The 27,549-nt window shown below is 36.8% G+C and overlaps 1 protein-coding gene across 4 annotated transcripts; it reads right to left on the bottom strand.

The window, feature by feature from the left end:
- Positions 1–483: 483 nt before the first annotated feature.
- Positions 484–16,391, bottom strand: LOC135212948 (arylsulfatase B-like). 4 transcript variants are annotated; one of them, XM_064246703.1, is made up of 12 exons: positions 15,354–15,376; positions 9,015–9,162; positions 8,095–8,258; positions 7,839–7,942; positions 7,157–7,332; positions 6,562–6,647; positions 5,617–5,782; positions 5,049–5,146; positions 3,944–4,080; positions 2,306–2,482; positions 1,264–1,673; positions 484–727 (listed from the first exon to the last, which is right to left on the bottom strand). In XM_064246703.1, exons 1-12 carry the CDS (start codon positions 15,357–15,359, stop codon positions 546–548), a joined length of 1,854 nt encoding a protein of 617 aa, XP_064102773.1. In that variant the 5' UTR covers positions 15,360–15,376; the 3' UTR covers positions 484–545. The 4 variants fall into 4 exon arrangements, with proteins under 4 accessions (XP_064102773.1, XP_064102772.1, XP_064102774.1 ...); XM_064246702.1 differs by lacking the exon at positions 15,354–15,376 and adding an exon at positions 12,277–12,517; XM_064246704.1 differs by lacking the exon at positions 15,354–15,376 and adding an exon at positions 9,876–10,249.
- Between the last annotated feature and the right edge of the window lie 11,158 nt (positions 16,392–27,549).

Genomic DNA, 27,549 nt, shown 5'->3' with positions numbered 1-27,549 from the left:
CTGAAACTGCAACCCTTGTGTAAGAACTGATGACATACTGTATAAATACGCAGACATATATATATATATATATATATATATATATATATATATATATATATATATATATATATATATATATATATATATATATATATATATATACTACATATGCTTGTTACAAAGTTGGAATACATCTCATTCCGACTGTGCAACTTTTTGTATAAGAGCTGGTGACATACTGCATAAATACACACACATACACATGTATATGAAGCATTAAAACATGAATGAAGATCGACTTTCGTTTACAGTTAGCTATAGGTACCATAGTCACCTGGTTTTGCTGACATTCCGTCTCTGGTCGTATAAAAGAAAACGAAATTCCTGGAGGATTTCATCAAAGATTTAATCCAAAATAAAAGCCACTGACTTTTTAATATATAACGCCTTAAAAACATCACCAAATTCTCGTCAAGCCCCCAAGGAAAATAAGACCTCAGATTAGGTTTTTCTAAGTATGGGTCTATTTCTCGCTACATTCAACAGTAACATAAACAAACCCCTCATTTAGCACGGCACCACCCAGGCGTCCAGGTGTTGTTCCAGTGGGAAGGATTAGCCGCTGGATCATCTGGAAGGATGTCAGGTTCCACGTAGTCCTTCAGGTAGAACTGGAGGAGTCCCATGAGTGTCTTGACCACATCTGTTGCTCTGGGAGCGATGTTGTTTCTCTCCTCGGGGTCGCCTGGGGACAAGATGTTATACGATGTCTTAAGCAACGGGAAATAAAGTTAGTCTTATGGTTTATGGAAATCTGGCTGTACAGACAAACACCAGAGTATTTTCAGGTATTCAGCGCTCAAGACAGAGAATAAAAATGGAAGTTGGAGGGGAATTGGACAGCAATATGGAAGAAAGGAAGTAGGAACCGGTGGGGGGAAGTGAATGGCTAAAGAGTTTGCGCAGCTAGACCATGGTGACTAGTGTAGTACGCGAGGTGCTCTGATGGCGCTACTCCCCCTACGTTGAAAACTGTTAAGATACACGTCAGAAATCCATGCCATTATGATTTGTAGAAATTGGTCTTTTTCAGAGATTTACTCACTGAAAAATACGAATATGACAGAGACTTCATACATCAAGATACATAATTAAACGTATTCCACTCTAAATATTGATTTCTAGCATTCTAATGTTAAAGTTATGGCAAAAACCTTTTGCACAAAAAGTAAACAGCTTTAGTCGTCTATCACCTTACGCCAGTGACTAGGCCTAACTCACCAGTCACGTTGAACAGCTGGACTTCGGTGTCGTTGCTTATGAAGTGTCTGAGGACAGGGAAATATTCCGGTTGCAGCCCCAAGTCTTGCAGTGTGACCACTTCGTTCTCGTATTGCGAGTCTGTTTCGGGCGTTACAATACCACCATCTTCTTCCAGTTCATCTGTAGTTCCGTGGGATATCGTTGATTCTTCTAACTGAACGCTAACGGAGTTTGCAACATCAAAAGCTGGTGAATTTTCTTCCAGAAGCTGTGAGTCTGTAGCACTGCCATTTCTGGAGCCCAGAGAGTCTGGTGAAGTCGTCCTTCTTATATCTCGATCAAAACTATTACCACCACTTTCCCCCTCCGGTGGGGGGGTCCACTCCCCCGGGCCAGGGTTCCCTACTAAGAGCTTGTAGTCGCCCATCCTGGAGACAATAGGTAGGCGAGATTTAAATTAAAGCGTAAATGGAAAATAAAGAAATATATAGGTAGCCCTATAGTCAAGGAAATATTCAGAGCAATTTACGTTGATTGTTATGATCTGGTTCTAAATTATTCCCCTCGTATATTATATATAGATAATATATATATATATATATATATATAATATATATATATATATAAGTCATATCACATTTCCGTGATTCATATACATATATCGAGCTACAATGTCCTTTAATATCTAATTCGCTCTACCTCGGAATTAATATATTTTCATATATGCTTAACCGAAGGGGAATTTTTTCTCGATAATAGATTTGCCTGGACCAGGGCGCGAACCTATGGATCCTTTCAAACCCAGGAACGGTGGTGTAGTAGGAAAAGCTTCACTGACGTTCCTGGGTTTGAAAGGATCCATAGGTTCGCGCCCTGGTCCAGGCAAATCTATTATCGAGAAAAAATTCCCCTTCGGTTAAGCATATATGAAAATATATTAATTAATTCCGAGGTAGAGCGAATTAGATATTAAAGGACATTGTAGCTCGATATATTATATATATATATATATATATATTATATATATATATATATATATATATTGTTATTGAGAAGCCACCTGATTCCAGCGTTCATTCCACTCTTTGTCATGTCGATATTGTAGATCATCTCTGCCCTTGGCGAAGGTGCTGAAGTGGTGATGGCCTGCCACTGGTCATACCCACTGGTATCGTCAGGAGCAGTCCCACCTGCTAAGCCGGCGATCGTCGCGAACCAGTCTGTGACGTGAACGAGTCTGGTGTTCGAAAGAAAACGGAGAGACGTTACGCTATGTGCGTCAGATGTAGTCTGTTGTCAACAGGATAATAATGGGTAGAAATTTTGATGATAATTCAGTGAGGAATTTCAGGAAAATTTAATAATATATAGTATATACAAAATCTAACAGCAAATACCCTGAAAAAAATCTGGATATATGCAGTCATGCAACTTTAAATCATGCTCACTGTTTTTCTTTCCAGAATTACCATACAATAACTTCCAGGGGACATTACTGTGACAGAAGCCAGTTTTTTCCATTTCAGTGAAGATATCGCCTTGTAGAAAATATCAGCTGATGAAGAATGTAAGTACGAGATTGATAGCTGACGTTTAATGCAAGTGTTTAGAGCTAGGAGAGTGAATCCCCACCAAGAACAACCGTAATACAAATTTTTTTTTTTTTAACTTAAAAGAATTCTTTCTACAAGTGATAGTTCCAGGCAGATTTAAGCTATAATATAACCCTTGCTTGATAATCATGGTTCGAACATAGGGTTGGGATATAATTTAACCTACATAACTAGGAAGTACTCTTACTCATTAGATATGATGTCACACAGAGTGAAGCTACAATATAGATCTTCATATATAGAAAGAATTAATTATTATTGACAGCGCCACAAAGATTTAAGCTATAATATCAACCTTGATATGTAGAAAGAATTCTAACTCACTAGAGACAGTGTGAGAGAAAATTAAGCTGAATATCAATCTTAATATACGTATAGGAAAAATTTGTATTTAATAGAGATATTGCCAGACAGAACCAGGCTATAATAAACCTTCTTTGGTGGGATGAACCATAAGTTGTTAGAGTCAGGCTATAACCTTCATAATTGAGGAGAACTCTTACTTATTAGAGACACTGTACACATAGAGTCAAGCTATAATATAACCTTCATAATTGGGGAGAGATCTTACTTATTAGAGACATTGTACACGTTGAGTCAAGCTGTAATTTTCATAAATGGGAAAAGCCATTACTTGTCAGAGAAACTGTACTCACAGAGTCAAACTATAATATAATCTTCATAGCCAAGAAGAACCCTTAATAGTCAGAAACAGTGCCACACACTCAAGCCATGAAGGTCGGAAGAAATATGACTTGTCAGAAGCAGTGCCACACAGTTAAGCCATGCAGGTAGGAAGAAATAGGACATGCCAGAAACAGTGCCACACAGTATAGCCATGAATGTAGGAAGAAATATGACTTGTCAGAAACAGTGCCACACAGTTAAGCCATGAAGGTAAGAAGAAATAGGACATGTCAGAAACAGTGCCACACAGTTAGGCCATGAATATAGGAAGAAATAGGACATGTCAGAAACAGTGCCATACAGTTAAGCCATGAAGGTAGGAGGAAATAGGACATGTCAGAAACAATGCCACACAGAGTTTAAGCTGCAAACCCTCATAATTTATAAAGAACTCTTACTTGTCAGAGACAGTCCCCTTGTTGGGTAAGAGGGGCGAGTGGACGAAAGCCACCACCCTTGTTCCACCCTCCCAGAGGGTCGTCTTATTACCTCTCAGAGGCCAGTTATTTCCGGCAGAAACGGTCGGACCACCGTTCTGGAAATTAACAGTTTCTGCTGAGAATTGAGCCTTTAGAACCTTACTACCTCTAAATTTGTATTGCTCATGCGAATTAACAGTTAATTATTTAGCTAAAAGCCGTAATTAATACACAGTTGTTCAGGAAGTAATTTTGTTGACAATAAGTGTACATGTTGGAATAAGTAAGTCTGTAGGCATGTGAGACTACGATAGTTATTAGTATATAAGAAAAAGATGATAAATTGTTTATAGAAAATACAGTAATGCATTTGCAATAATTTGTATTCTAGAGAAAATGATCACAAATGTTATACAAATAAGTGTTTTGATTGCAACAACCGATGAAAATGTTGTTTTCTAAAAAAAATTAGTGATCGTGGTTAAGAAAGAGTGAAGACCTGATACTAAGGGTAACTAAACTGCTAGAAGACCAGATTTCACCATCAATGGTTTTGAACCTCAAAACAAAACACACAAACACAAAAAAAAAGTGATCAGTGACTCTTATTATATCATTAGATTCTCTCCTGCGGTAAAAATGCATTTAACATATTCTGTGCCTTTAACCTAATGATTACTAAACAAATCACTAAACTAAAAGCAAACAAGGCGTAATCCTACCTCACGCTTACTCGGGGTGCGTGCCAAAATCTACGGTCAAATAACGCGTTGTACCACAAACGAAAATTAAAATAAATACGCTATATTTTATTAGAAATAATTATTCTGTCTTGTTAAACATGCACATTATTTATTTTTTACATTTTCATTCTAGAAAAAAAAATCATATATATCCTATCCTAAAATTCCTGTATCTCTCAACGCGAAACGCTTTTTTTAGACCTTTGTAGGCTCTTCCATAGACCTTTCCTATCCCCAGCAACAACAACAACAACAGAGTAGTTTGTAGGCTTACTCCCCGAGCAAGCGAAAAGAAGGGAAGGCTGAAAAGATTCTCAAAAACTGGTGCATTTACTACTCACATCAGAGGTGAAAATAATGATGGAATTGTCATAGTGGCCAGTGTCCTTTAGAGCTTGTACGACTCTGTCCACAGCCTCATCCAGAGCTAATACCATTCCTGTAATTCGAGTCTATCCATTAGTACATTATCTCAAGAGAATTTTAATGGTTTTGCATATTATCTCAAGAGAATTTTAGTGGTTTAGCACATTATCTCAAGAGAATTTTAGTGGTTTGATCATTATGATGATTATCAAGGATTTATCCATAAGTACATTATCTCAAGAGAATTTTCATGGTTCAGTACGTTATCTCAAGAGAATTTGAATGGTTTGATCATTATGGTTATTATAATCAAGGATCAAAAGGATTATGCCAAGACCCCTTACCACAAAATAAAGTTCAAAATGGAATGATGTTGAACTTCTTTCATGTTTTATTAAACCTATGAAGTCCCACAAAGTCCCAAGAGACGACCACTTTGATTGACCCAGAAGTCCCATGAGACGACCAGTTTAATAGTCACAATCATCCTTACTACACCAGAGACAACGACAAGAAAAGTTCTATTATGATGATTCTCATTACCCAATTTTACCCGGCGGTTTTGGGCATCAATGTGGTCGAAAGGGCGGGTGTAATTCTCTGGAACCTGGAGAGGAGAGTGGACACTCTGGAACGGCAGGTAGAGGAACATTGGATCGCTGGCGTTCCTCGTCCTCAACAGGTTCTCAATGTATGACGAAAACACGTACTGAAATGCAAAAGAGAATTGTATATTTATTGTTGTTTAATATCTTGATAATGAGTCTGTTAAATTGCCAAGCTTCATTGCTTGAGCAGAAGGAAATATCTTGATAATAAGTCTATTAAATGGCCAAGCGTCAGTGTTTGAACAGTAGAAAATATCTTGATAATAAGTCTGTTAAATCACCAAACGTCAGTGTTTGAACAGAAGAAAATATCTAGACTTATCACGTACTGAAATACGAAAGAGAATTGTATATTTATTGTTGTTTAATATCTTGATAATGAGTCTGTTAAATCACCAAGCTTCAGTGTTTGAACTGTAGAAAATATCTTGATACTAAGTCTATTAAACTGCCAAGCTTCAGTGTTTGAACTGTAGAAAATATCTTGATAATAAGTCTATTAAATGGCCAAGCTTCAGTGTTTGAACTGTAGAAAATATCTTGATAATAAGTCTATTAAAGGCCAAGCTTCAGTGTTTGAACAGAAGAAAATATATTGATAATAAGTCTATTAAAGGCCAAGCTTCAGTGTTTGAACAGAAGAAAATATCTTGATAATAAGTCTAATAAATCCCAAAACGTCAGTATTTGAACAATAGAAAATATCTTGATTATAAATCTATTAACTCACCAACCTTCAGTGTCAGAACAGAAGGAAATATGCAATGACTATACCCAAACATAAGTAAAAACTATAAATGTATATTATGTGAAAATGCCTTGACCGTATTTACACAGAAGGCACAAACCACAATCCGATACAGAACTGATTGTACATTACCGTTGAATACTGCCCATCAACGCTGTATTCAGGAGCAGTGTTATTTCTGAAGTCGTAACCGAACGGTATACCGTGGGTGTCTGATACTGGAAAAAACGAAGAATCAGAATTTTTCCTTATATTTCCATCTGTCATTTTACCATGACCATTACCAGTGAAAAGTACTGCTGACATCGCTGCTAAAATTGCCAAAATACAGGGTGTCCATAAAGTCACAGTACCATTACAAGTATTTATTGCTCAGAAACCATATAACACAGAGTAATGCAGTTTTTTGTAGAATGTTCTACATCTCAAGTTTACATTCAGAGCACTTCATTCTACAAAAAAAGGAAAAAAAACTGCTTTACTCTATGTTATATGGCTTCTGAGCAATAAATCCTTATAATGGTACTGGGACTGTATATCCAGCTGTGATAATTGAATTCTCATTTCTCCAGAAACATTAAGCGAAAGGTGGCAAAATGAATTCTCATTTCTCCAGAAACATTAACTGAAAGGTGGAAAATTGAATTCTCTTTTCTCCAGAAACATTAGCCGACAGGTGGAAAATGCGGTCAGATTATGACGTAAAGAGAATCTTTCATATCTTTACCGTTGACAGACTGTTGGTCTTGGTGCACTGGTCCATTGCAGGTGGCTGAACTCACATGATGCCATCCGGGCCTCACATGATGGTAATAATCCTCAGCTCCAGTATAGTAACCCCAGAAAGTGTCAAAACCTCGCATTGTTGGGGTGTAGTCCCACGAACAGAAGCCTAAATGCCACCTGGTGATAAGATAAGGGAGCAAAGTTGATGCATTGTGTGTGTGAGTTTCCAAAATGTATTGACATAAGTACTTTTCATGTTACTATGTAGTATTCTGCCAGCCCTGTTCATCTACAAGACTAAATAGCTGACTATTGCTTTGCCAAAATAAGAAAAAATAGCCATAGGAATCGTGCGCATGCATAAATGCAAGCAAATGCGGACAGTATACTCTGAATAGCATGATTTGTGAACCCCATAAAAGAAACCCAAATTACCCAATCCTTGCCTTAAGAAGTCAAATTGAGACTGCTAGCACAGTCCATATCACAATACACTGCAGTTCTGTACAGTACAAAAGGGTCACTGAACATCTATCTATTAACCTCATTTATCATCTGGTTTCTCGATAATGACAATGGAAAGTGAACTAATTTTACCATCGAATATTCAAAGTTGATCTGTGGCCAGTCTTTTGCTTCCAAATGTCAAAGACACATTGTTAACAAGAGAGGAGTCGACTTACTTGCCAACGGCGTGCGTCGAATACCCGACAGATTTCATGACTTGTGGCAGCAACTGATGCTTGATTGTAAGACCCGTGGGTTCCTCTGGCCACAGGACATCTCGCTCAAAGAAAAAACAAGAAAAAATAAAACTAGCATATATCGTATAACTGGGAAAACATCAACACCAAGTATAGGATTTAAACTTATCTTTTACCTAACTATGTGCTATTTGCACTTCTTCTACAACAACAACAACATTATTAGTAATAATACCTGTCTGCCGATAGTGTATGGATATCGTCCAGTCAAAAGAGCCGATCTGGTAGGGGTGCAAATCGGCTGGACGTAAGACTGGTTCAGGAGGACGCCGCCCCGGGCCAGCTGCTCAAGATGAGGCGTCAGGGCCTTTGGGTTGTGCCACGATACGTCATTCCAGCCTTAGGGAAGTTAAGAAAAATACAAGTAAAATATGTCACTGCCAAAAGTAGCTATAGTAGATTCACATCAACCGTGCATCGGATATCTAGGCCAGTCCCTTGCGACGCTCCTGATTGGCTGTTGATAAGCCAATCAGGGCTGGAAAGTGGAAACTCTCTGTCTCTCGAGAGAGTTCACATAGGCAGGATGTACGTTCCACCTTTCCTGAGAGACACGTCTTATAAAAGTAGTAACCCTCATGAAAGGTGGAGCATACATTCTGCCTATGTGAACTCTCTCGAGAGACTGAGAGTTTCCAGCCCTGTGATTGGCTTATCAACAGCCAATCAGGAGGACCGTCGTAGGGGACTGGCCTAGACAGCAGATGCACGGTTGAAGTGAATCTACTATAGTGATTAAACCACCACCTGGTCCACTTCAGATCTCTGCTAAGGATTAGTTCTCAACAAGGGGAGAAAACACCTAGTAGTTCTGGAGAAAAGTAATGTTTCATTCAGCATCATAAAACATTACAGCCTAATTTGCATACACGCACTTCTATAGGAACAGGATAAGGCCAGTGTTATCAGTGATAGCATTTGATAAGGTGGGAAGGACCACAAGATCAAATCTCTTTAAATGGTCATTTGGTAGTACACTGAGGAATGAGGCACAGATGGTTCAGAATAGAATATGATTAGCCAGGAATTAAACTGTCAAATTATATAGGGAAACTACGATGAAATAATGAAGGAAAACTATTAGAATCAGCATACCTAAGTCGTCTGCTACGATGAGGATTATATGTGGTTGGGGCTGAGCGCTGTTGTCTGCATGTGCTAACAAAAAAGCACTTTGCGCTATTAGTAATTCCAGTAGCAGAATGATTCTGTGCGCCTTCATGGCAAATTCGACTCGCTGAATCTGAAGAGAGAGAGAGAGGAAGATAGTCAGTAAGACGGTACAACTTCGTAGTATACAAAGCTTTGATTAACCAAATTCGACATGAGAAGAGAGAGAGAGAGAGAAAGATAGTCAGTAAGACGGTACAACTTCGTAGTATACAAAGCTTTGGTTAACTAAATACGACATGAGTAACACAATGATACCTCAAATTAGTTTATGTGCTCTTAGAAGGGACAATATTAGTTCCATCATATCATATGTTCGCCACAGTGGATGAAGGCTAATGCAGCTGTATATTTAAGAGAGTATTAAGAAGTATATTGTGACCCCCTCCCACCCAACCCCACCCCTTAATTTTTAAGGAGTGGGGCCTGGATCCCTCTAGAACCTTAGCAGAACTCTTGTGTTTTTATGCTTTTCGTCCGTCACTGTCCACTGGGGACATTCATTTCATCATGCATTATTGTTTTTATTAATCTTTTCTAGTGTGTCTATACCTAATATTCAGTAACATCATAAATGTCCTGCTCTCTATTATGTTAGCCACAGAATATAAGGTTTTTTTTATCTTGTAATAATCCAGTTAATATGGACCAAAGAACAAGCGAAAAAGCGGATAGGCAGGCTCTCTAGGAAAGGCAATGTTTAGCCATTCACAGCTCAAGCTTAAAAAACAAAATAGAAAAGTTCTTATCAGAACAAAATCAATGCAAAGTCAAAGTTTAGCTCACCTTTCTATTCGATGTAATAATGTTCAGGGCAGCCTCGTTAAAATAAAGGCAGCCTGTGATTAAGAGAAAACTCTCGCAGAAGACGCAGACGCAGACGTCCTTTGTGATTCACTGTTGCTAACTATAATACCGCGAAGGTTACCGGGTCATTATATTCGCGTCACGGGAAGACTAGAGAGAAGAAGAATGATAACGGCTGTTGTTCACAAGAGTTGCCAACTGACCAATTAATATCATATCAATTCAGTAGACTTGTGAATGTCAAACCTGCATTAGCTGTAAAGTGAACGCATACATAAATAAAAGTAATCAAACTTAGCACGGAAACAATCTGAATGAAGCATTCTTTGGAAAACTTAAAAGGAAGGTCTAAATATCGTCTGCAAGCATCGCGGACTTTGAGGATTTCGTCAATTGGCAACTCATCGTAACATATGTGCTGAATGATAACTTCCTTTTTTGCGCCCGATAGATAATGTCTTCTTGGTTGGACGATTGTATAAAAGATATATATATATATATATATACATATATATATCTATATATCATATATATAATATATCATATATATATATACATATATACATATATATATATATATATTATATATATATTGTATATATATATATTATATATATATCTTCCCCTAGCATGCAATATATAGATGTTGAACTTGGTTACGTTGAAATCACTGCGTCAAATTTACTTTTACAGCAGAATGCTATAAAAGTAAAGATGATTAATATAGTAAATATTCTATAAAAGTAAAGATGATTAATATATCATGGCGATCAATATCACGCAGATTATTTATTGTTCGTGATGTAAGTTGCCAGAAAACACCCCCACCCGCCTTCATACACTCTCTCACAAGAGGACATTTATATTAATGGCTGACATAATTATCACATGAGGTTGCAAAAATGAAATGGGCTCTGAAACATGTGACAAAAAACGTCTTGTCATTGTGGTCAGATGAATTTGTCCTTGCTTTAAAAAGAGGCACTTGGCCCTTGGATGTACCTCAATTAAAAGATGTAGACGAAAAGTATGCAGGGAACACTAGGCTTACAGTAAATGTAGAGGGGGGGGGGTAGGTACATGACTCAGCCACCCACCCCCTGCAAACTGGTTTGTTCGCCCTGGGTGGGGAGGAGTAGGTAGGGGAATGGGATGGTATGGGAGACATATACCCTCCTCCTGCAAACCTGTTTGTCCACCCTTGGGTGGAGCAGGGGATTGGGAGGGTATTGGAGACATCAGCGCCGTGATCCAGCGTGTGCCAAGTTGCCAACAGTTCCGGTCTTATTGAATTTTTCATTTCCGGTCTTATCGAATTTTTCAGTTGTTAAAAATCTCATTGGGAAAATGCACAGACACTTTTATACTATAATGTTTTATTTGGAACAACTGGATACATATGAGTAACTGGTTCTGTGAGTCAGACATCAACAGTTAGCGTAGTTAACAGCATATCAAGTGTAATTACACCTTAGGGTGTATCCGCACTACATTGTAACATGCTGTACACATGTTTGGCAGCTTGTAGCATACATATCGCAAATAAGTTGAAAACAAATCAACAACCTTAAGAGGAAACTACCTTATTTGCAATTGCTGGGCAGTCGTATGAACTTTTGGACACAACTCCCAGCAAGTCGCTGACTTGTTTTCAATTTGTTTGCGATTTGTGGGCGATAAGTTGCCGGCATATGTTTACGACATGGAAGGTGATAAAAACGGGCTACCATCAAAAAGATGAAAATGTGAATCACACTGAATTTGGCCGCAGATCAAATGGCAAAAAGTAAACAACACATACATGAGAGGAATTTGGTTGAAACTGGTTAAATGAAGGAAGAAAAATCTCAGGAAAGTGTAATATCGTATTTTTCAGCGTCAACGATGATGACAAAACATGATTTTTTTAAAAGATATTCTTTACCTGGTTTCTTTGTGTGTAATATATGTGTGAGAGTTTCTAAGAAATGTAGGTAGATAGATTTATAGGTAGAGAGAAAGAGTGCTTACACGTTATACATCAGTGATGAAGATTATTCTAAAAATGATGATAATAAAGACAAAAAATGTTCGTCTAGTTACACTGCACTGATGAAAGATAAGATTTGCATCATCAACTGACAGCTGCAAGTTCCCATACTGCAATCTCTGAAATCTCTGAAACAATAAGTCACATTTCAATGGTTATATTCACCGGCATTTCCTGTAATTGCTTTCATTTGAAAGAGATTAACTCTGGAGAATTAATGTTTTCGGGTACGAGACTTTTCTGCCGTGAACTGCGATGACTAACGTTACTACTAAAAAGGAAAATAGTTAATTTATACTATAAAAAAATGAGAGATAAAAAGAAATGTACAAGCAGTCTTATACCACCCACCGGTCTTGCGCAAGGAACTGATAAGATGACGCAGGAACACATATTTGGTTATGTCGCTTATAACACTACTTTTCCAAATAGTCCATTATGTCAAATGAAGAGTCAAACAATTCTTCAATCGGGTACGTACGGTTCTAAGGAAGGAATGAAATTCTTTTTGATTATAAGCATATTACTGTCACCTATTTGCGTGAAGATATTTCAGTACAATAATCTCAGTGGCGTGGTTGGTATGGTGTTTGCGTCCTCTCGGCCAGTAGCTGCGCCCACTTTATTTGCCTTTGGCCTCGATTCCACTCCACTTCCTGTCTTTGGTCATGCTGCCCGGCTACTCCATGGTGGGCTACTCCAACTCCCTCTTTTCACTATGCGAAGCACCGGATGGCTGAGTGTGCCCAGTAGCTTGGGTCAATATCCCAGTTTTTAAGCGCCTCAGTGACGTGATCGGTATGGTCTTCACCTGCCACCTCGGTGGTCGCGAGTTCGATTCTCGGACATTCCACTGAGGTGTGAGAGATGTGTATTTCTGGTGATAGAAGTTCACTCTCGACGCGGTTCGGAAGTCACGTAAAACCGTTGGTCCCATTGCTGAATAACGACTGGTTCCATGCAACGTAAAAACACCATACAAACAAACAAAACAATATCCCAGCTTTCGTCAATCAATCCAGTCATAAGTCTGTATTTAACATGAATTAAAATTTTGGAATATAATCATTGTTTCGTTATTAACATTAATATAACCCATATTAACTGGGACAGGTTCTTCAATTCCCTTAATATAGACGATTCGGAGAAGATTGTAAACTGTCACCTTGTTATTAGTTAAGAGAGAAGAAATTGTTTTAATGCCTCGCTTTCCAGTGCTACCGACTTCAATTGCAGTGTAATGTTGACAAAAGCTACAGATAAAATCAGCAGCTCTTTGGATATATGTTTCATGTAAATGTGGGAAACAGGCCGTAACACTGAGAAATCTCCCAAAATATCTTCTGGCATTGAGTGGCTGACTAACATGTGGATATGATTTCAAGTCATAAATGAAAAATATAGAATTCAAGTTCTTAAGCTTGTGAGTTATGTTGTGAAGCCGTTTAACATCCCCTCTGTCCATTATACGTATTGCTAGAGTCTTTAGAGGGGACACCTTCTGCAGCACACCAAGACCTTGCCTGCTCAGATAACCAGAAAAGTACGTTAATCTGCAGTTGGAGTCACAGCTGCATAGCATCTCCAAATAGTCATCTGACAAATCACGCTTTCCGAGATGAATCATGTGTTGTTGCAGGCTAAGCTGAACTTCGATCCTGTGCTGCCGTACCAAGTGGAGCAAAATTTCTAGGTCAGGCAATTGCTTTGGGTCTCCTGAAATACTGACATGAATTTTCTGAGGAACAACATAGCACATGAGCTCCCAGGCTGCTTTCAGATGGGCATCAGTAACTTGCCATTCTTGTGTGTCAATGTACTGTACAACCGTCTGCAACACATTCTGATCGTACTGACAGATCCTAAGTACGTCCAGCCAACTGATAGATGTGCTCTCTTCAGGAATGAGTAAATGTATCACCTTCAGCAGAGATCTGACCGGCCATTTTTCAAGACCACCATCGGCACTCTGTATTGCTAAAGCACTATGAAGAATTGGGAAAATTTCTCTTATGCTATGAACGTTTGGTGTTTGCTTTGTGTATAAATTGGTTAGACAATCTATCACTTTCTTGACTGCAGATTGACAGAAAAACCAAATATGCTTTCGCTGTAGATGGGGCCATAGGAATCCGTTTGATACCTTTGAGACAGTACTCATAAATGCTAACTGAATTTGGTCTGATATATCATAGACACCAAGCAAAGGGTCGATGACGTGACTAAATTCAAAACCGCTGATGTTTTGTTGAAGAATCTCATCCACTTTCTGCTCTGGGTTTTCAGCCTCATTGATAATATTTACAAGATGCAGTGATGCAAAAAATATCTTCTGCGTTGGATGCAGGAATGAATAGTGATTCAATTCCGTAGTGTCCATCTGTTGGTACTCAAGAAAAGCTGACAGGCAATGAGATGCTACAAATGGGTTGCAAGCATTTTCCAAGATATTTATATGCTCAGAACTAAGGTGTAGTCCCTCACCTTTTAATAAGGATTCAAAGGTAACTTTTGATAATTCCCTTAACCAGGCAGTGACAGATACCTCAAGGTATTCTGGATTGTCTTCTGCTGCAAAAGGATGCTCCTTTAGCCTCTTGAGAAGTCGCTTCTTGTAAGAGTCTGTTATAGCACCGTAGAGCTGAATTAAGCTTCCAGTTATAACTTTACTTGAATCTTCAGCCCATATTTTAAATATCAAAAGAAACTTCAAGGGGTTTCTCAGATCTTCCTTGATACTATTATTGCACTTGTCAGTGAAGCTTAAAAATCTCTCTATTAAAACACTGTCAAAGGGGCTCGAAGAATCTACTGAATTAAGTTGCAATAGTTGTCCTTGTTCTGTCTTATCGAGCCCCACCAAATGAACTTTCAGGACAGAGTTCTGACAATCAATTTTCTCCAAGATTTTACTGACCAGATCAGGCTTTGAAGTAACTAGAACTTTGTGATACATCCACTCATGCTCTACTTTGCTGAATAAATCCTTTATGAGAGTTTTGGCTTCAAATTTCGCCTCGTCCCAGCCATCTACAAGCCACAGTATTCTGTGACTTTTCAGAAATGTTGATAATTCTAGGGTATCATACAGTGCAGTAGCGTTAGGTAGCAGGCTGCTCCTCAAGAGGTAATGTAGATCTGTTGTGGTCATCCTCCTACAGCTGAGAAGCAGCACTAGGTCATATTTCCCCAAGTGTCTCACAGACGTTGAATTAGACAACCAGTCTCTTGCTAAAAATCTGAAAGTTAAAGACATGATTTTTGTGGCTATCACAAAACTATGGTTGGTTTTCAAGATGATTACGTATGCTATTTGTCAAGTTTTCATGCGTCTTTACTTCACTGATTTACGCTAGACCAAAACTTATTGTATAACAATCACACATAATGACCAGGGTACATTGACGTTATAAGTACATTTTTCTTACCTGCATAAAGAAGTTTTTCCAGATCCTGTCGACCCACTCAGAATGATGACCCTAGGTTCTTGTTTTGCCCGAGTCTTGCGATCAAAGAGGTCTTTCAGCGTGAAAATTTTGGGTTGCGTGCTGTCACTTAATTCATTTTGACCCTCAACCTTTCCATCGGTTACTTCTTCTTCCAGTCTCGGCTTCAAGTATGGTGTCTTGGGTCGCTTGAAGAACTGATGCAAGAGCTCCTCCAGGCTTATCTTCAAAAATTCTTTATTGCTGGGTGAGTCATAGGAATATTGCTCCTTTCGGAGACCATCTTGCATTTTAATGATGGCTCGGTCCAGCTTTCTTTGGTTTATTCCTGCCTTTTTTGCTGATGATGTCAAGACACTCGTAAAGAGCATCTGAAGTTTTCCCACAAATTTGTCCAAATTTTGGTTGCTAATTTGCACAAAATTCTTTCGATTAAGGTGAGACAGCTCGTTCCTCAAAGCTTTTATTTGATACAGGGTATTTTCAAGAGGTATATCACCGGCCATTTGAGCCTCTTTGAACCATATGTTATCGTTTGGACCAGCTAAACCACAGATATTTTGGAGCAGCTGGTACAGAAAAGTGAAATCCATCTCCTTCGGCTGTTTTCCATTTTTGATATCTCTGATATAATGCCCAGGAATATTCGCAAATCTCTTGGGGTCTTTTTCATAGAACTCCTTCAGTGTTAGAGATTTTCCTACGTACAACCATTCGAAAGCTTGCAATATGATTTCTGTGCTTAGGCAATATATTAACCTAGCATGCCTGGTGTAGTTCACACAGTGGTGGAGAAACAGTTCTTGATGAGACATTGTGCCTGGTTATAAAGTCAAATTCTGACTTTCTTTTTCTCAAGCGTCAACGACAACGATAATTTACAACACTCATGGTCACAGGTAAATAGGAAAAAAGCTTTTTTTAAGCACAGATCCTCTCAGTAGTTTTAAAGAACGTTAATCTTCTTTATCTAAATGGAGGACCAGTCGCACTGACAACCACGCTCTGCTATGTGATTTGCTTCCCTCTCCATGTTGTTACTAATAATGCTCCGAGTTCCTTATCGTGGTCTGATAAGATAGCAGCGCCATTCCTCTTTGACTGATTAAGCGAAGCAGCACAACATCCAGCTTTGCTAAATGATTCAGTAAGATTTTGCACTTAGGTCACCTTTAGGTTAACCATAAGCAGGTGCTGTGTGTACCTCAAGGGGAGAGAAGGGGCCAACAGTGTTTAATTTTTTAATCCCAGATTTACAAGTTCCCTTCAGTTAAACTTCTTAAAGAAATGGAAATGAATATATATATATATATATATATATATATATATATATATATATGTGTGTGTGTGTGTGTGTGTGTGTGTGTGTGTGTGTGTGTGTGTGTGTGTGTGTGTGTGTAGTGCAACAATATTTCTCATACACGAAAGCACCAAGTCCAGGAAGTAGTTGAATATTCACAATCAAATATTAATATATTTCTACCAGATGTTATTCCGATATATGGAAAAAACTGGCAGGAATTATTAATGGATGATTTAGTTATTCAATTGTTTTAGCACCTCGTCATATTACCAATGCTTGCTAATAAATATCCTTTAACTGTATAATCTGACAAATACATAACTATCATTAACGATCAGTTTTTTATTGAAAATTTGAACATTTTTATTTTTACACTAATATCCATCAGCAGATACCCTCAATGTTTTTTTTATTGATTTTCTGAAGGGTTTTCATCAATTGTAGATGCTAATAAGAAATCTAGGAGTACTCTAGAAGTTTTTAAGCTGCATTCATGCAGAATTACTATTATTTGCAAGTCCCCTCTTTCTGTGGGACTAGTATTCTCCCTTCTGGAGCAAAATGGAGAGTTCTCACAAACTTCAATCTTTTAAAACCACAATACAGATATCATGGCAATAACAATTATGGCCGATTGTGATCTTTTGGAGCTATATAATTTCGCAAAAAAAATTTATGACAGTCGAAATGAATAACAGCAGACGAGTAAATGAATGAAATATTATAATATTTTTTCCTAAATTCGGCAGAACATTATTGGAACCTGGTCATATTATTGTCGGCAAGATACTCCGAAAGGAACAGGTCAGTCGGTTTTTGTAATGTATCAAGATCTTGTTGGCAACATGTAAAATTCATCTGGTATGGTAACTGCATCTTACTGGATATTTGGTTTTAGTCAGAATATCAACTGAAAGGGCTAATTTTAACTACCTTTATAAATTCACATACTCATTTGTACTACCGTTTGACTTAACAGGAGTGCAAGAACTCCTTATCTCGTGTTGATGAAGTAAGTTCATAGCATAGGAAGGTTAAATCAAGCCATAGTTGGTGGGGCATGTGGAATGAAATAATTTGATATATTGATTCATACAAAGACAGTCTCAAGTAATTGGAGTTAGCAACCCATGTAGGACTACAGCTGTTGAAGCAGAGATTCTAGAACTGACACTGAGAGCATAAAAGAATTAAGAGAGAGGGGTTAGTTAGCAGATAATGTTACCCACTGGTGCAGGTGATTAATGTTAATTTAATGGAGTAAGGTTAGTAGTTGGGACATCAATTGAGCTGAGTAGGGTAACCTACTATGGGTTTCTGAGGCAGTGCAAGCACGTTTTTGGGCAATAACTCTGTAACGAACACTCGTATCAGAACGAGATTTTGCTTTAGTGTATTACACCCAGTGCCGTAATTTATAAGGTATCGTGAATCACCAATTGTAAAGAATAATGACACTTTTCCCTGTACCAAGAGGCAAAAATGCCATTAGCCAGAAATGGATACGAACACAACAATATAAAGCTCCGCCTACCTTCTCCCCCCACCTCCACTGCCTCCCCTGTCCTTCCTTCCCTCACCTTCCCTTCTCTCTCTCTGAAAGTTGTTTCAGTTTAAACTTATTTTGCATGATTTGTCTTTCTATTTATCTAATGATATGCATTGTTGTATATATCTAACGATCCAGTTAGTTGTTAGATGCCAGTTGACTGATTTATTTATGTGCTGATCCGCTCATCTCTCTCTCACACAGAATATTAATCCACTACGCACCAGCATCGATAATGCAGCATCTATTCAATGCGTTGCCAGCTCATCTGAGGAATATATCAGAAGTAAGCGTAGATGTGTTTAAGAATAATCTCAACAAATATCTAAGCTGCATGCCAGACCATCCAAGATTGGAAGATGCAAAATATACCGGAAGATGTAGCAACTCTCTGGTAGACATTAGAGGTGCCTCACACTGAGGGACCTTGGGCAACCCGAACAAGATGTAAGGTCTGTAAGGTAAGGTAAGGTCTCTCTCTCTCTCTCTCTCTCTCTCTCTCTCTGGTAGTGGTACCTACCTGTAAATGGTTATTAGAGTGAGAGATACGTGAATGTATGGTGGAGCAGTAAAACGATAGACACTATGATTTATGGTAAAACGACTGTTATATGTGCATCACTATAATCAAGGGTTTAACTCTAATGAATGTCCTGTAAAAAGGCTCAATTTTTATTTGTAACACAAAGTATAACCAGTTACCTATTCAAACCAATCTGAAGGCAATTGGCGACTTTTTCATGGCTAAAAAAGTTGAAAAGTTGCGTGACAAACGAATTTCTGCAACCGTGCCGACTGTTAGGTTCCGTGGTGACCATATATGTATATCATCTTCACCTTCGTAATACAAGTACTATATTGCTGATACCCCGAGTCCACATGAAGAAGGTAACCAACCACAAGTATAACAGTCGCTTTACCATAAATCATAGTGTCTATCGTTTTACTGCTCCACCATACATTCAGATATCTCTCACTCTAATAACCATTTACAGTAGGCACCACTACCACAGAGAGAAAGAGAGAGAGAGAGATGAGTTGACCAGTGTATAAATATATCAGTCAATAGGTAGGTAAAAACCGAGTGAATCGTTAGATATATCCACCAATGTAAACTATTATTAGATAGATAGATAGAAAAAATCGTACGAAATATGCTTAACTTTCAGAGAGGGAGAGAGATGAGTTGATCAATGCATAAATAAATCAGTCAACTGTCATCTAACAACCGACTGGATCGTTAGATATATACAATGTATATTATTAGATAGATAGATAGATAGATAGAAATAAAATCATAGAAAATAAGTTTAAACTGAAACAGCTTCCAGAGAGAGAAGGGTAGGTGAGGGAAGGAAGGAGGACGGGGGTGGCAGTGGAGGTGGGGGGAGAGGGTAGGTGGAGCTTTTTACTGCTGTGTTCGTATCCATTTCTGGATAATGGAGTTTTTGTCTCTTGGTACAAGGACAAGTGTCGTTATTTTTTACGATTAGTGATTAACAATACCCTTATAAATTCCGGCACTGGGTGTAATACACTATAGCAAAAAATCGTTCTGATACGAGAGTTCGTTACAGAAATATTGCCAAAAAACGTGCTTGCACTGTCTCTGAAACCCATAGTAGGTTAAGGTAAATTCTATTCTTGACTAAATTAAGGTGTCATGCAACATAAAGTTAATAGTATTGGAGTCACTGAGTGTAAGGTAATTTGAGTGTACAATGGAGTATGGTAGATTTACAAGCTTTGTGTCATGGTAACATGGTTTGTGTAAGTCTGGAGGTCTTAACTATTCACAATAGATGATGGACTATAGTGGAGTAGGTCAGTCACTGGGTTGAGTTAGGTTGAATTAGTTGGGTAGGGTAGATTACGTTAATTCACTCTGTTAATGTGGAGTCATTGGTTACTGGGTTATTGTTGATTTGGTAAATCTATTGTAGGTTGTTAAGTCAGTGGGGTATAAAAGCCAAGGCAAGGAAGTTTGTGGGTTCCAGTAAATATTGGTTTGTCAGTAGATAGAGGTAGGATAGATTAATCAATGTGGTTATTCAGTGGAGGAAGGTAAGATGTTATGGTAATATTAGTCAGTCAACTGATTAAGGTTTGATCGATAAGCCAAAGACTGGGTTGGCATACAGTATTGAATTGATATTAACACATAGATACTGGAATACTTGACTTTTAGAGGAAAGCAGTGATGTCTACATGTCAAATATGACATGCCTTGTTTGTTCTTAATGTCGAGAAAATTTCGAATGTCATAAATTGCAGTACATTGAACTATATACTAGGCTGCTTACCATCTTTATCTTGGGTAGAATTTACAAAAACCATTTCATTAGTGCAACATGTGATTTGTTGAAGTGCACAGTAAAATGAGCAAAAAATTAGAATATACAATATGTCAGATTATAGCTTTTGAATTTATGCTTTTTAAAATCAATACTTCTATTTTCACAGGATTGCAACGAGTCGTAGCAATGAAGGAAATAAATCGTAGCTAACTACACTTGACTCAACATGAAGATACACTGAGATATATTTACCAGATCATAAAGAATAAACACCACTGTGAAGAGTTCCTCTTAAGGACAGACAAGTTGAAGATCTGCTTCAAGGATGACCTGTGAATCACTTCGGAATAACATGTCGACAAGAATTCTCAAGGAAGAAAATTTTCCATATATTTTGCTTTTTATTTTTACCAAACACCAAATGAAGTACTAAATAGCCATAACTACCTACTAATCTATTAGACTTAACTGTTTTATAACCAGGATAGGATTGTCACTAATCTTGTCAGGTAATTTAATTTTGAGTACTATATATATATTACGTGATACGTAACAGGATTGCTTTGGAAGTTTTCCATTTGAAGTAGGAAGGAACAGTTACAAAGATTCCAAAATGTCTGATTTTTTTTTTCTTTTTTTGTAAAATATAGAATTTTCTTTGGAAACATTACCTGTTAAACATTGTAACATAAATCTCCATGTACAGTTAGGTTATTTAAATTTAACGAAATGTCCATTTAGTGCTTCATCATTGGTGAAAGCATTGAGCTTAATTTTACCGCCCAACTTGACGAGAATTATTGATACTTTTTTGGTTCTAACTGTCATCCAAGTCAGTCCTTTTACGCCCTTGTTTCATCATTACCAATCTCTAACTGTGAACTGAGTGTTATGTTTCTAAGATGCTGACTGAAGATAAGAAAAGGACTGACTGAATTTACAGTAAATAAATCAGTTTTTAATTGGTGGCTGTGACCAGAGTATTTGAGGTACATTCAATTCTTCACTTAGTCTTTTCAACTGATTTTAAAGTTTGAAATTGTTTACTTTTGATAATAATCTCTTTGAAGTTAGTTCATGTAAAGGTGTTTCAAGTGTATTTCCAAAATCTTTAGAACTTGTTTGTTTAAATTCTCTAGCAAAAAGATAAAAGTAATCATAAAAGCAGCTTGGAAACCATGAACTAAAGTAGAACTGAAAAGCTTGATAAACTTGAAGTATATTTCATAGTTGAAAATTACTTTTTGATATATGAAGAAACTTTTAATTTGAATATTTGTATATTTAAAAAAATCTGTAAACCACAAGTGTGTCTAATACTGTAAAAATTAAAATCACTTTATTATGTGTACCCATGAACAGAATATCATAAAACTCTTAAAAATGGCACGAGATATTCTGGTAAATCTCTCGGATAAGGCATTTGAACAGTAAGAAAGAAGTCAGATCTAAGAAATATAGATTCCCTGCCTCTTTAAGTGTCTTGAGCATTGTTATTTTGTTTAGTTACTGTTGTAAGGTCGTAAGCCAAAAAGCACCAGCTCGTATATTATCAAATGGTATGTATGTATTTGTTCATTTATCTGTGTGTTTTGTAAAGTTATGTACAGGACTTTGAACAAGGTAATCAAAACATGTGACTGACCAGTTACCAATGGTTCTATTCATAGACTTTGAAGAGTGGTTTAATATCCAATTTACATCATCTGTTTTATATAAACATATGACTGACTTATATTTACAGTCTATTGCTATGCCGTTGAATCTTGTTTCTTGGGTCTTCCAGTTTCAAAGTTTCATATATGTTAATTTGACTTCCCTTCAAAGCAGATATTGCAGGACAAAATTATAGTTCATTAGCCACCTACTACATATTCAGTACCATGATTTCATCTGATTAGGTAAATTTGTCGCAAACTTCAGCTAAGTAAATTTTTATAAATATTTGATAAGAAAATTATTGCTGGCAACCCTTTTTACTACCTCTCTTCAGTAATATCTAATCATTTTTTAAGGGTAAACTTATTTTACCTTAAAACAGAGAATGAATTACAAACAGTCTTAGGTGGTTTTGAAATCATAAAATAGAACATCTTGCAATCTCTGTAGGTATATTTAAGCAAAGTCTTAACAGTGTATTTGGGCAGTTGTTTTTTTTTTTTTTTTTTTTTTTTTTTTTTCTTTACACCGAAGGTTTTGCATCCGTTCTTCTCAAGGATAGTTTCAAATGTATCATTCATAAGGTTTGATTCATGGAGTATGCGACATTATAGCTAGGTCCAAAAGAGCTAGGTCCAAAAGAGCTAGGCCCAAAAGAGCTAGTACAATTGAGCTAGTGCGACAAAAGGGCTAGTTCCATAATAGCTAGCACCAAAATCGCTGTGTGACAAAATAGTTAGTTATACATTTGAGCTGGTACAAAAAGACCTGTTAACCAAAATAACTAGTTTCAAGAAAATGGAGTGTTATTTCTACTTCATTTTTTCTTTTAATCTTTTTCTTATCTATGGAGAAAAAAGTTAGTAGTATTCCACCCTTCATCATGGAAGTTATAAAGTCCCAGAAAGGAAAAGATTGACTTAGCTACGATGGATATTTGTACCGAAAAAATACAACGAACAAAACCAGCCAGAACTGGAGATGTGTAATGAAGGATTGTAGAGGAACATTGATTGAAAACTGCGCCGAACATAAATGGATGTTTCTTTCATCTATCACAGTCAATATGGAGAAAAATACAAATCAAGGGATTATCAAATAGCTATATATCTGATGCCAACTGCCGTCTTTATTGCAAGATGCTGGCTGCTTTGGCGTTTCTAAATCCAGATGAAGTGACAGATGCATTCGAAGAGCTAAATGAAGACCTCGAACGTCTACAATTGGATGAAGAAATGCAAATATTATATGACTGTTTCGAAGACACATACATTGGTAGACGACAGAGAAGAGGAAGAAGAATACCCTTATTTCCCATCGAATTGTGGAACGTCCGGGAAAGAACACAAAACGACAGAACAAGGACAAATAAGTTAGAGGGATGGCATCGTGCTATTCAGGGAATGTATGACACTGCTCATCCAACCGTGTGGCGCTTTTTTCAAGGAATTAAAAAAGAAGCAGCACTTCAGAGAAGCAATCTAATTGCGTATATTAGTGGGCAGCAATTACCTGTCAAAAGAAAGACTAAGGAAATTAACGACAGACTGAAAAACTTGATTAGCAAGCACACAAATAATGATATATCTACTAAAGATTTTTTACGAGGAATAAGCTATAACATAACATATTAAAGGTTAAAGTTTTATTTGTTTTTAACATTTTCAGTTAAAAATAATAAATATGATGAGACAGAAGAAAATTTATTTTTTACTTTCTACCTCAGTAATCAACGTAAAAAAAAAAAAAAAAAAAACACACACACACACTTTGGTTAACAGCTCTTTTTGAACCAGCTCAAATGTACTACTAGCTATTTTGTCACAATAGCGATTTTGGTACTAGCTATTATGGAACTAGCTATTTTGTCGCACTAGCTCAATTGTACTAGCTCTTTTGGGCCTAGCTCTTTTGGACCTAGCTCTTTTGGATCGCTCCCGATCCATGATACAACAACAGTGGTTTCATTCCTTTTACTGTACCTCCATATCCACCCTCTCCTATCAATTGTTTCTTAGTGCAACTGCGAGGTTTTCCTCCTGTTACACCTTTCAAACTTACCCACTCTCAATGCTCTCTCCAGCATTGAATGACCTCATAGATCCTCAATGTTTGACCTTTGGCCTAAACCCTATATTTCTTTCCATTCCAAAAACAGTGGTAACGCATTAACTGTGAATTTCATGATTTTAGCATTAAATCCTTGTAGTTACTTAGTGGACCAGTCACACGCAGAATAGGCCAAGACCTTGTTTATAAGCAATTGAAAGATTTTTATAGACTCTATTGACAATCGCCGTTATAACGTAGCCATAGAATGACAAAACTGCAGATGAAAAGGTTTGATGTTTGTTTATACCATTTCCCTTCTGGTTTTGCATTCAGAGAAGTTAATGTAATTAATACTTATCCTTGCATGGTTATGTTCAAGTTTTTAGTGATATATATCTTAGTTTTGAAGTGTTTGAAATATAGATTAGTTTACAGTTATCGCTGAAGTCTATAGTATATATCTTGCTTTGGGTTGGCTGATGTATTGAAGTAGCAGAGAGTTGAGGGTGCATAACTGTTTTCAAATCCATTTTTGTGATGAATATTCAGACATAACATCCTAGCATTACTGCCTCTCGTAGTTTTCCTGAATAACGAGATTACAAATTAATGATTAGTCTCCACGAATAAAAAAAATGGTAGCTAAAATTATAAATACATAAAAAAGCTGTACTTAGGCTTTAGTTAAAACCAGTATTTAAAAAAAAAAAGAGAGCTATACTTAGCCTTTGGTTTAAAACAATATTAAAAAGCGCTCTACATAGGATTTAGTTAAACCCAGTACTACGAGAGTTCTACATATCTTTGGTTAAGACTATATTGTCATGAAAATGATCAATGGATTCGTGGTAATAAGTAGTAGTTTAGATTTGAAATTCAGAAAACCAGCTGTAACGTAACAGCATGTTAGATCTTTCAATGCCTCAGATTTCAGTTTTGTCATTCTAAAGATGGTTTTGTCTTTGTATAGATGCAAGTGCAGAGCAACATTCGAAAGTGATATGTCAGTGTTAAGATGTATAAAGGTTGTGAAGTTGTGTTCTCAAAGGTTTTGTGTACAACGGATTTAAATGTCAAATAGCCAGTAGAATGTTAGAATTTACCAGAATGTAACCAATAGCTGTTTAACTGCTGTATTTGTATTTTATATTGCACAAATGTTAGATCAGCTTAGAATAGGTTTTGTGTTTATAATTTTTACAGGAAAACTAAGCAGTGAAGTCTTAAGCCCCGTCCACACGACGTGCAAATGCCCGGAAGGCAGACACTGTTCCCAATTCTCTGTGGTATGAGGTGAAGTGACGAAGCTACACTGGTAAAATAAAATGTCAGGTTAAAGCAGATCATCTTAATCTTCAGGTCAGAGTGTTATGTACACAACACTTTCCCCTTCCATTTTGTTCTTAGCTTTTCCAAAACTGATGGAGAATCTTGGTTGGAATTGACGAAATATAGTAAATGTAGTCATTAATTAGGATGTTGTATGGAAAATGCGTATAGTAATGTCTGTTAATGTACATCATCCAATGAACAAGCAGAGAAGCTATATACTTGTAACTTGACAAAACTGGAAAATAATGTAATCCGGATAATTCCGTTACTTAATGATAAACACACTTATATGCCTATGTGTATGTTTTGCACACACATGTATGTATGCATATGTGTGTTTTTCTGTCTACGTATGTATGTGTACTATTTGTTCACATGTATAAGGTCAGGGGACTTACTGTAACCCTTCTTATGGAGAAATTATTGACATGGATTAACCAAACCTTTAGCCTTGACACGGAATCCAGAAGCCATCAATGTGTTGCTTACATTTTTCGATGTTACGTAATGTAGAAATATTGAGTGACAGATGACAAACGATTTTGACACGTTCAGGGATGCAAGTGTGCTGGTAACTCTGCTTTTGTTATCTTTTAGTATATTTTCCACTGGAATATATGATAGAACTAGGATTTTGCTAACTGAAGGGAAGGTTATATATATTATCTCTCTCTCTCTCTCTCTCTCTCTCTCTCTCTCTCTCTCTCTCTCTCCTTCCTTTAGGTAGAAGCTTGTACATGAAGTGTAAGAAGTAAAACCAGATTACAAACAGTTGCTAATGGTTGCGTGAACTCTTGATTATATGCCTGATCATTTTTTCATTACCAGACGTTGAAGCAAATGTTAATTGGGCTGTTTGATCTGGTTACACTGTTTCAAAGCGAGAGAATTCCGGGCAAATCAGAGTGCCTGCCAGGCATTTGCCCGTCGTGTGGACGGGGCTTTAAATGCAAATTTTTCAATGGAAACCCATAGAAGCATCTAGCCTCTATTTCTGTTGATAAAATCTCTAAATAAAAACAAAAACTTCTGACTGATGGAAGATTTATAGTGTAAAGTCACGTCGTGTGAAATGGCTCAGGTTTATAGATAGAAAACCAGATACTGACAGATAATTGGTAAAGCATATGCCATTAATAGTCTTATCTCATTAATAGTCTTATCTCATTAATAGTCTTATCTCTAGTAAGATTTAGTCAATTTTCAAAAGGCTTTAGTGGAGGCATTTGAGTACTCTTTTATACGTCATGCTTTTCAGTAATTTCAAGTCAGTTTCTCAGTAATTTTGAGAATGTTTTTCAATAATTTAAAGTGTCAATGTTTTTCAATAACTGAGTTTTTCAATAATTGTAAGGTAATGTTTTCAGTAACATCAAGTCAGTGTGTTTTTCATTTTAAGTCAATGTTTTTCAGTAATATCAGGTCAAAGTTTTTTTTTTTTTTAACAATTTAAAGTAAATTTCTTCAGTTATTTTAAATCAACGTTTTCCGGCATTTTTTTTTTTATTTCAAGTCAATAATGTTTAACATTTTTAAATCATTCCAGACTTGTTTCATTAGGCTTCACTGCAGTTTCCTTAACTAACTATTAGTAATAGACCATATCATAAATTTAAGCCTTAATTGCAATATAAAATTCAAAGGACTTAGAACAATGCCCATTCATACTTCAGTAAAATTATCATACACATCGGTAACTTATTGCATGCACATTACAATACAGGTTGAAAAAACATGACAGTCAATGGAAAACTAAATGCTAGCTAACTACTCGAAGCACTGCTTGAGTCGTTACTTTGTATTCAACTTTTTTTGTGATGTGCTTGCGATGAGTTACCGATACTTTTGTCACGTTTTACTGTAGTTTGGGTGCACTTGAAGTGTTAAGTACATGTTGTATATTCGTTGTTTATCAAAATTTGTATTTTCATTGGTAGTATGTACTATATGCGAACAAAATTTGTATTCCAAATTATGCAATATAGA

The sequence above is a fragment of the Macrobrachium nipponense genome, chromosome 42, assembly GCF_015104395.2.
Source record: "Macrobrachium nipponense isolate FS-2020 chromosome 42, ASM1510439v2, whole genome shotgun sequence".
Taxonomy (NCBI): Eukaryota; Metazoa; Arthropoda; class Malacostraca; order Decapoda; family Palaemonidae; genus Macrobrachium; species Macrobrachium nipponense.
The sequence above is the reverse complement of the archived record's forward strand: the minus strand, read 5'-3'. Positions and strand labels throughout refer to the sequence as shown.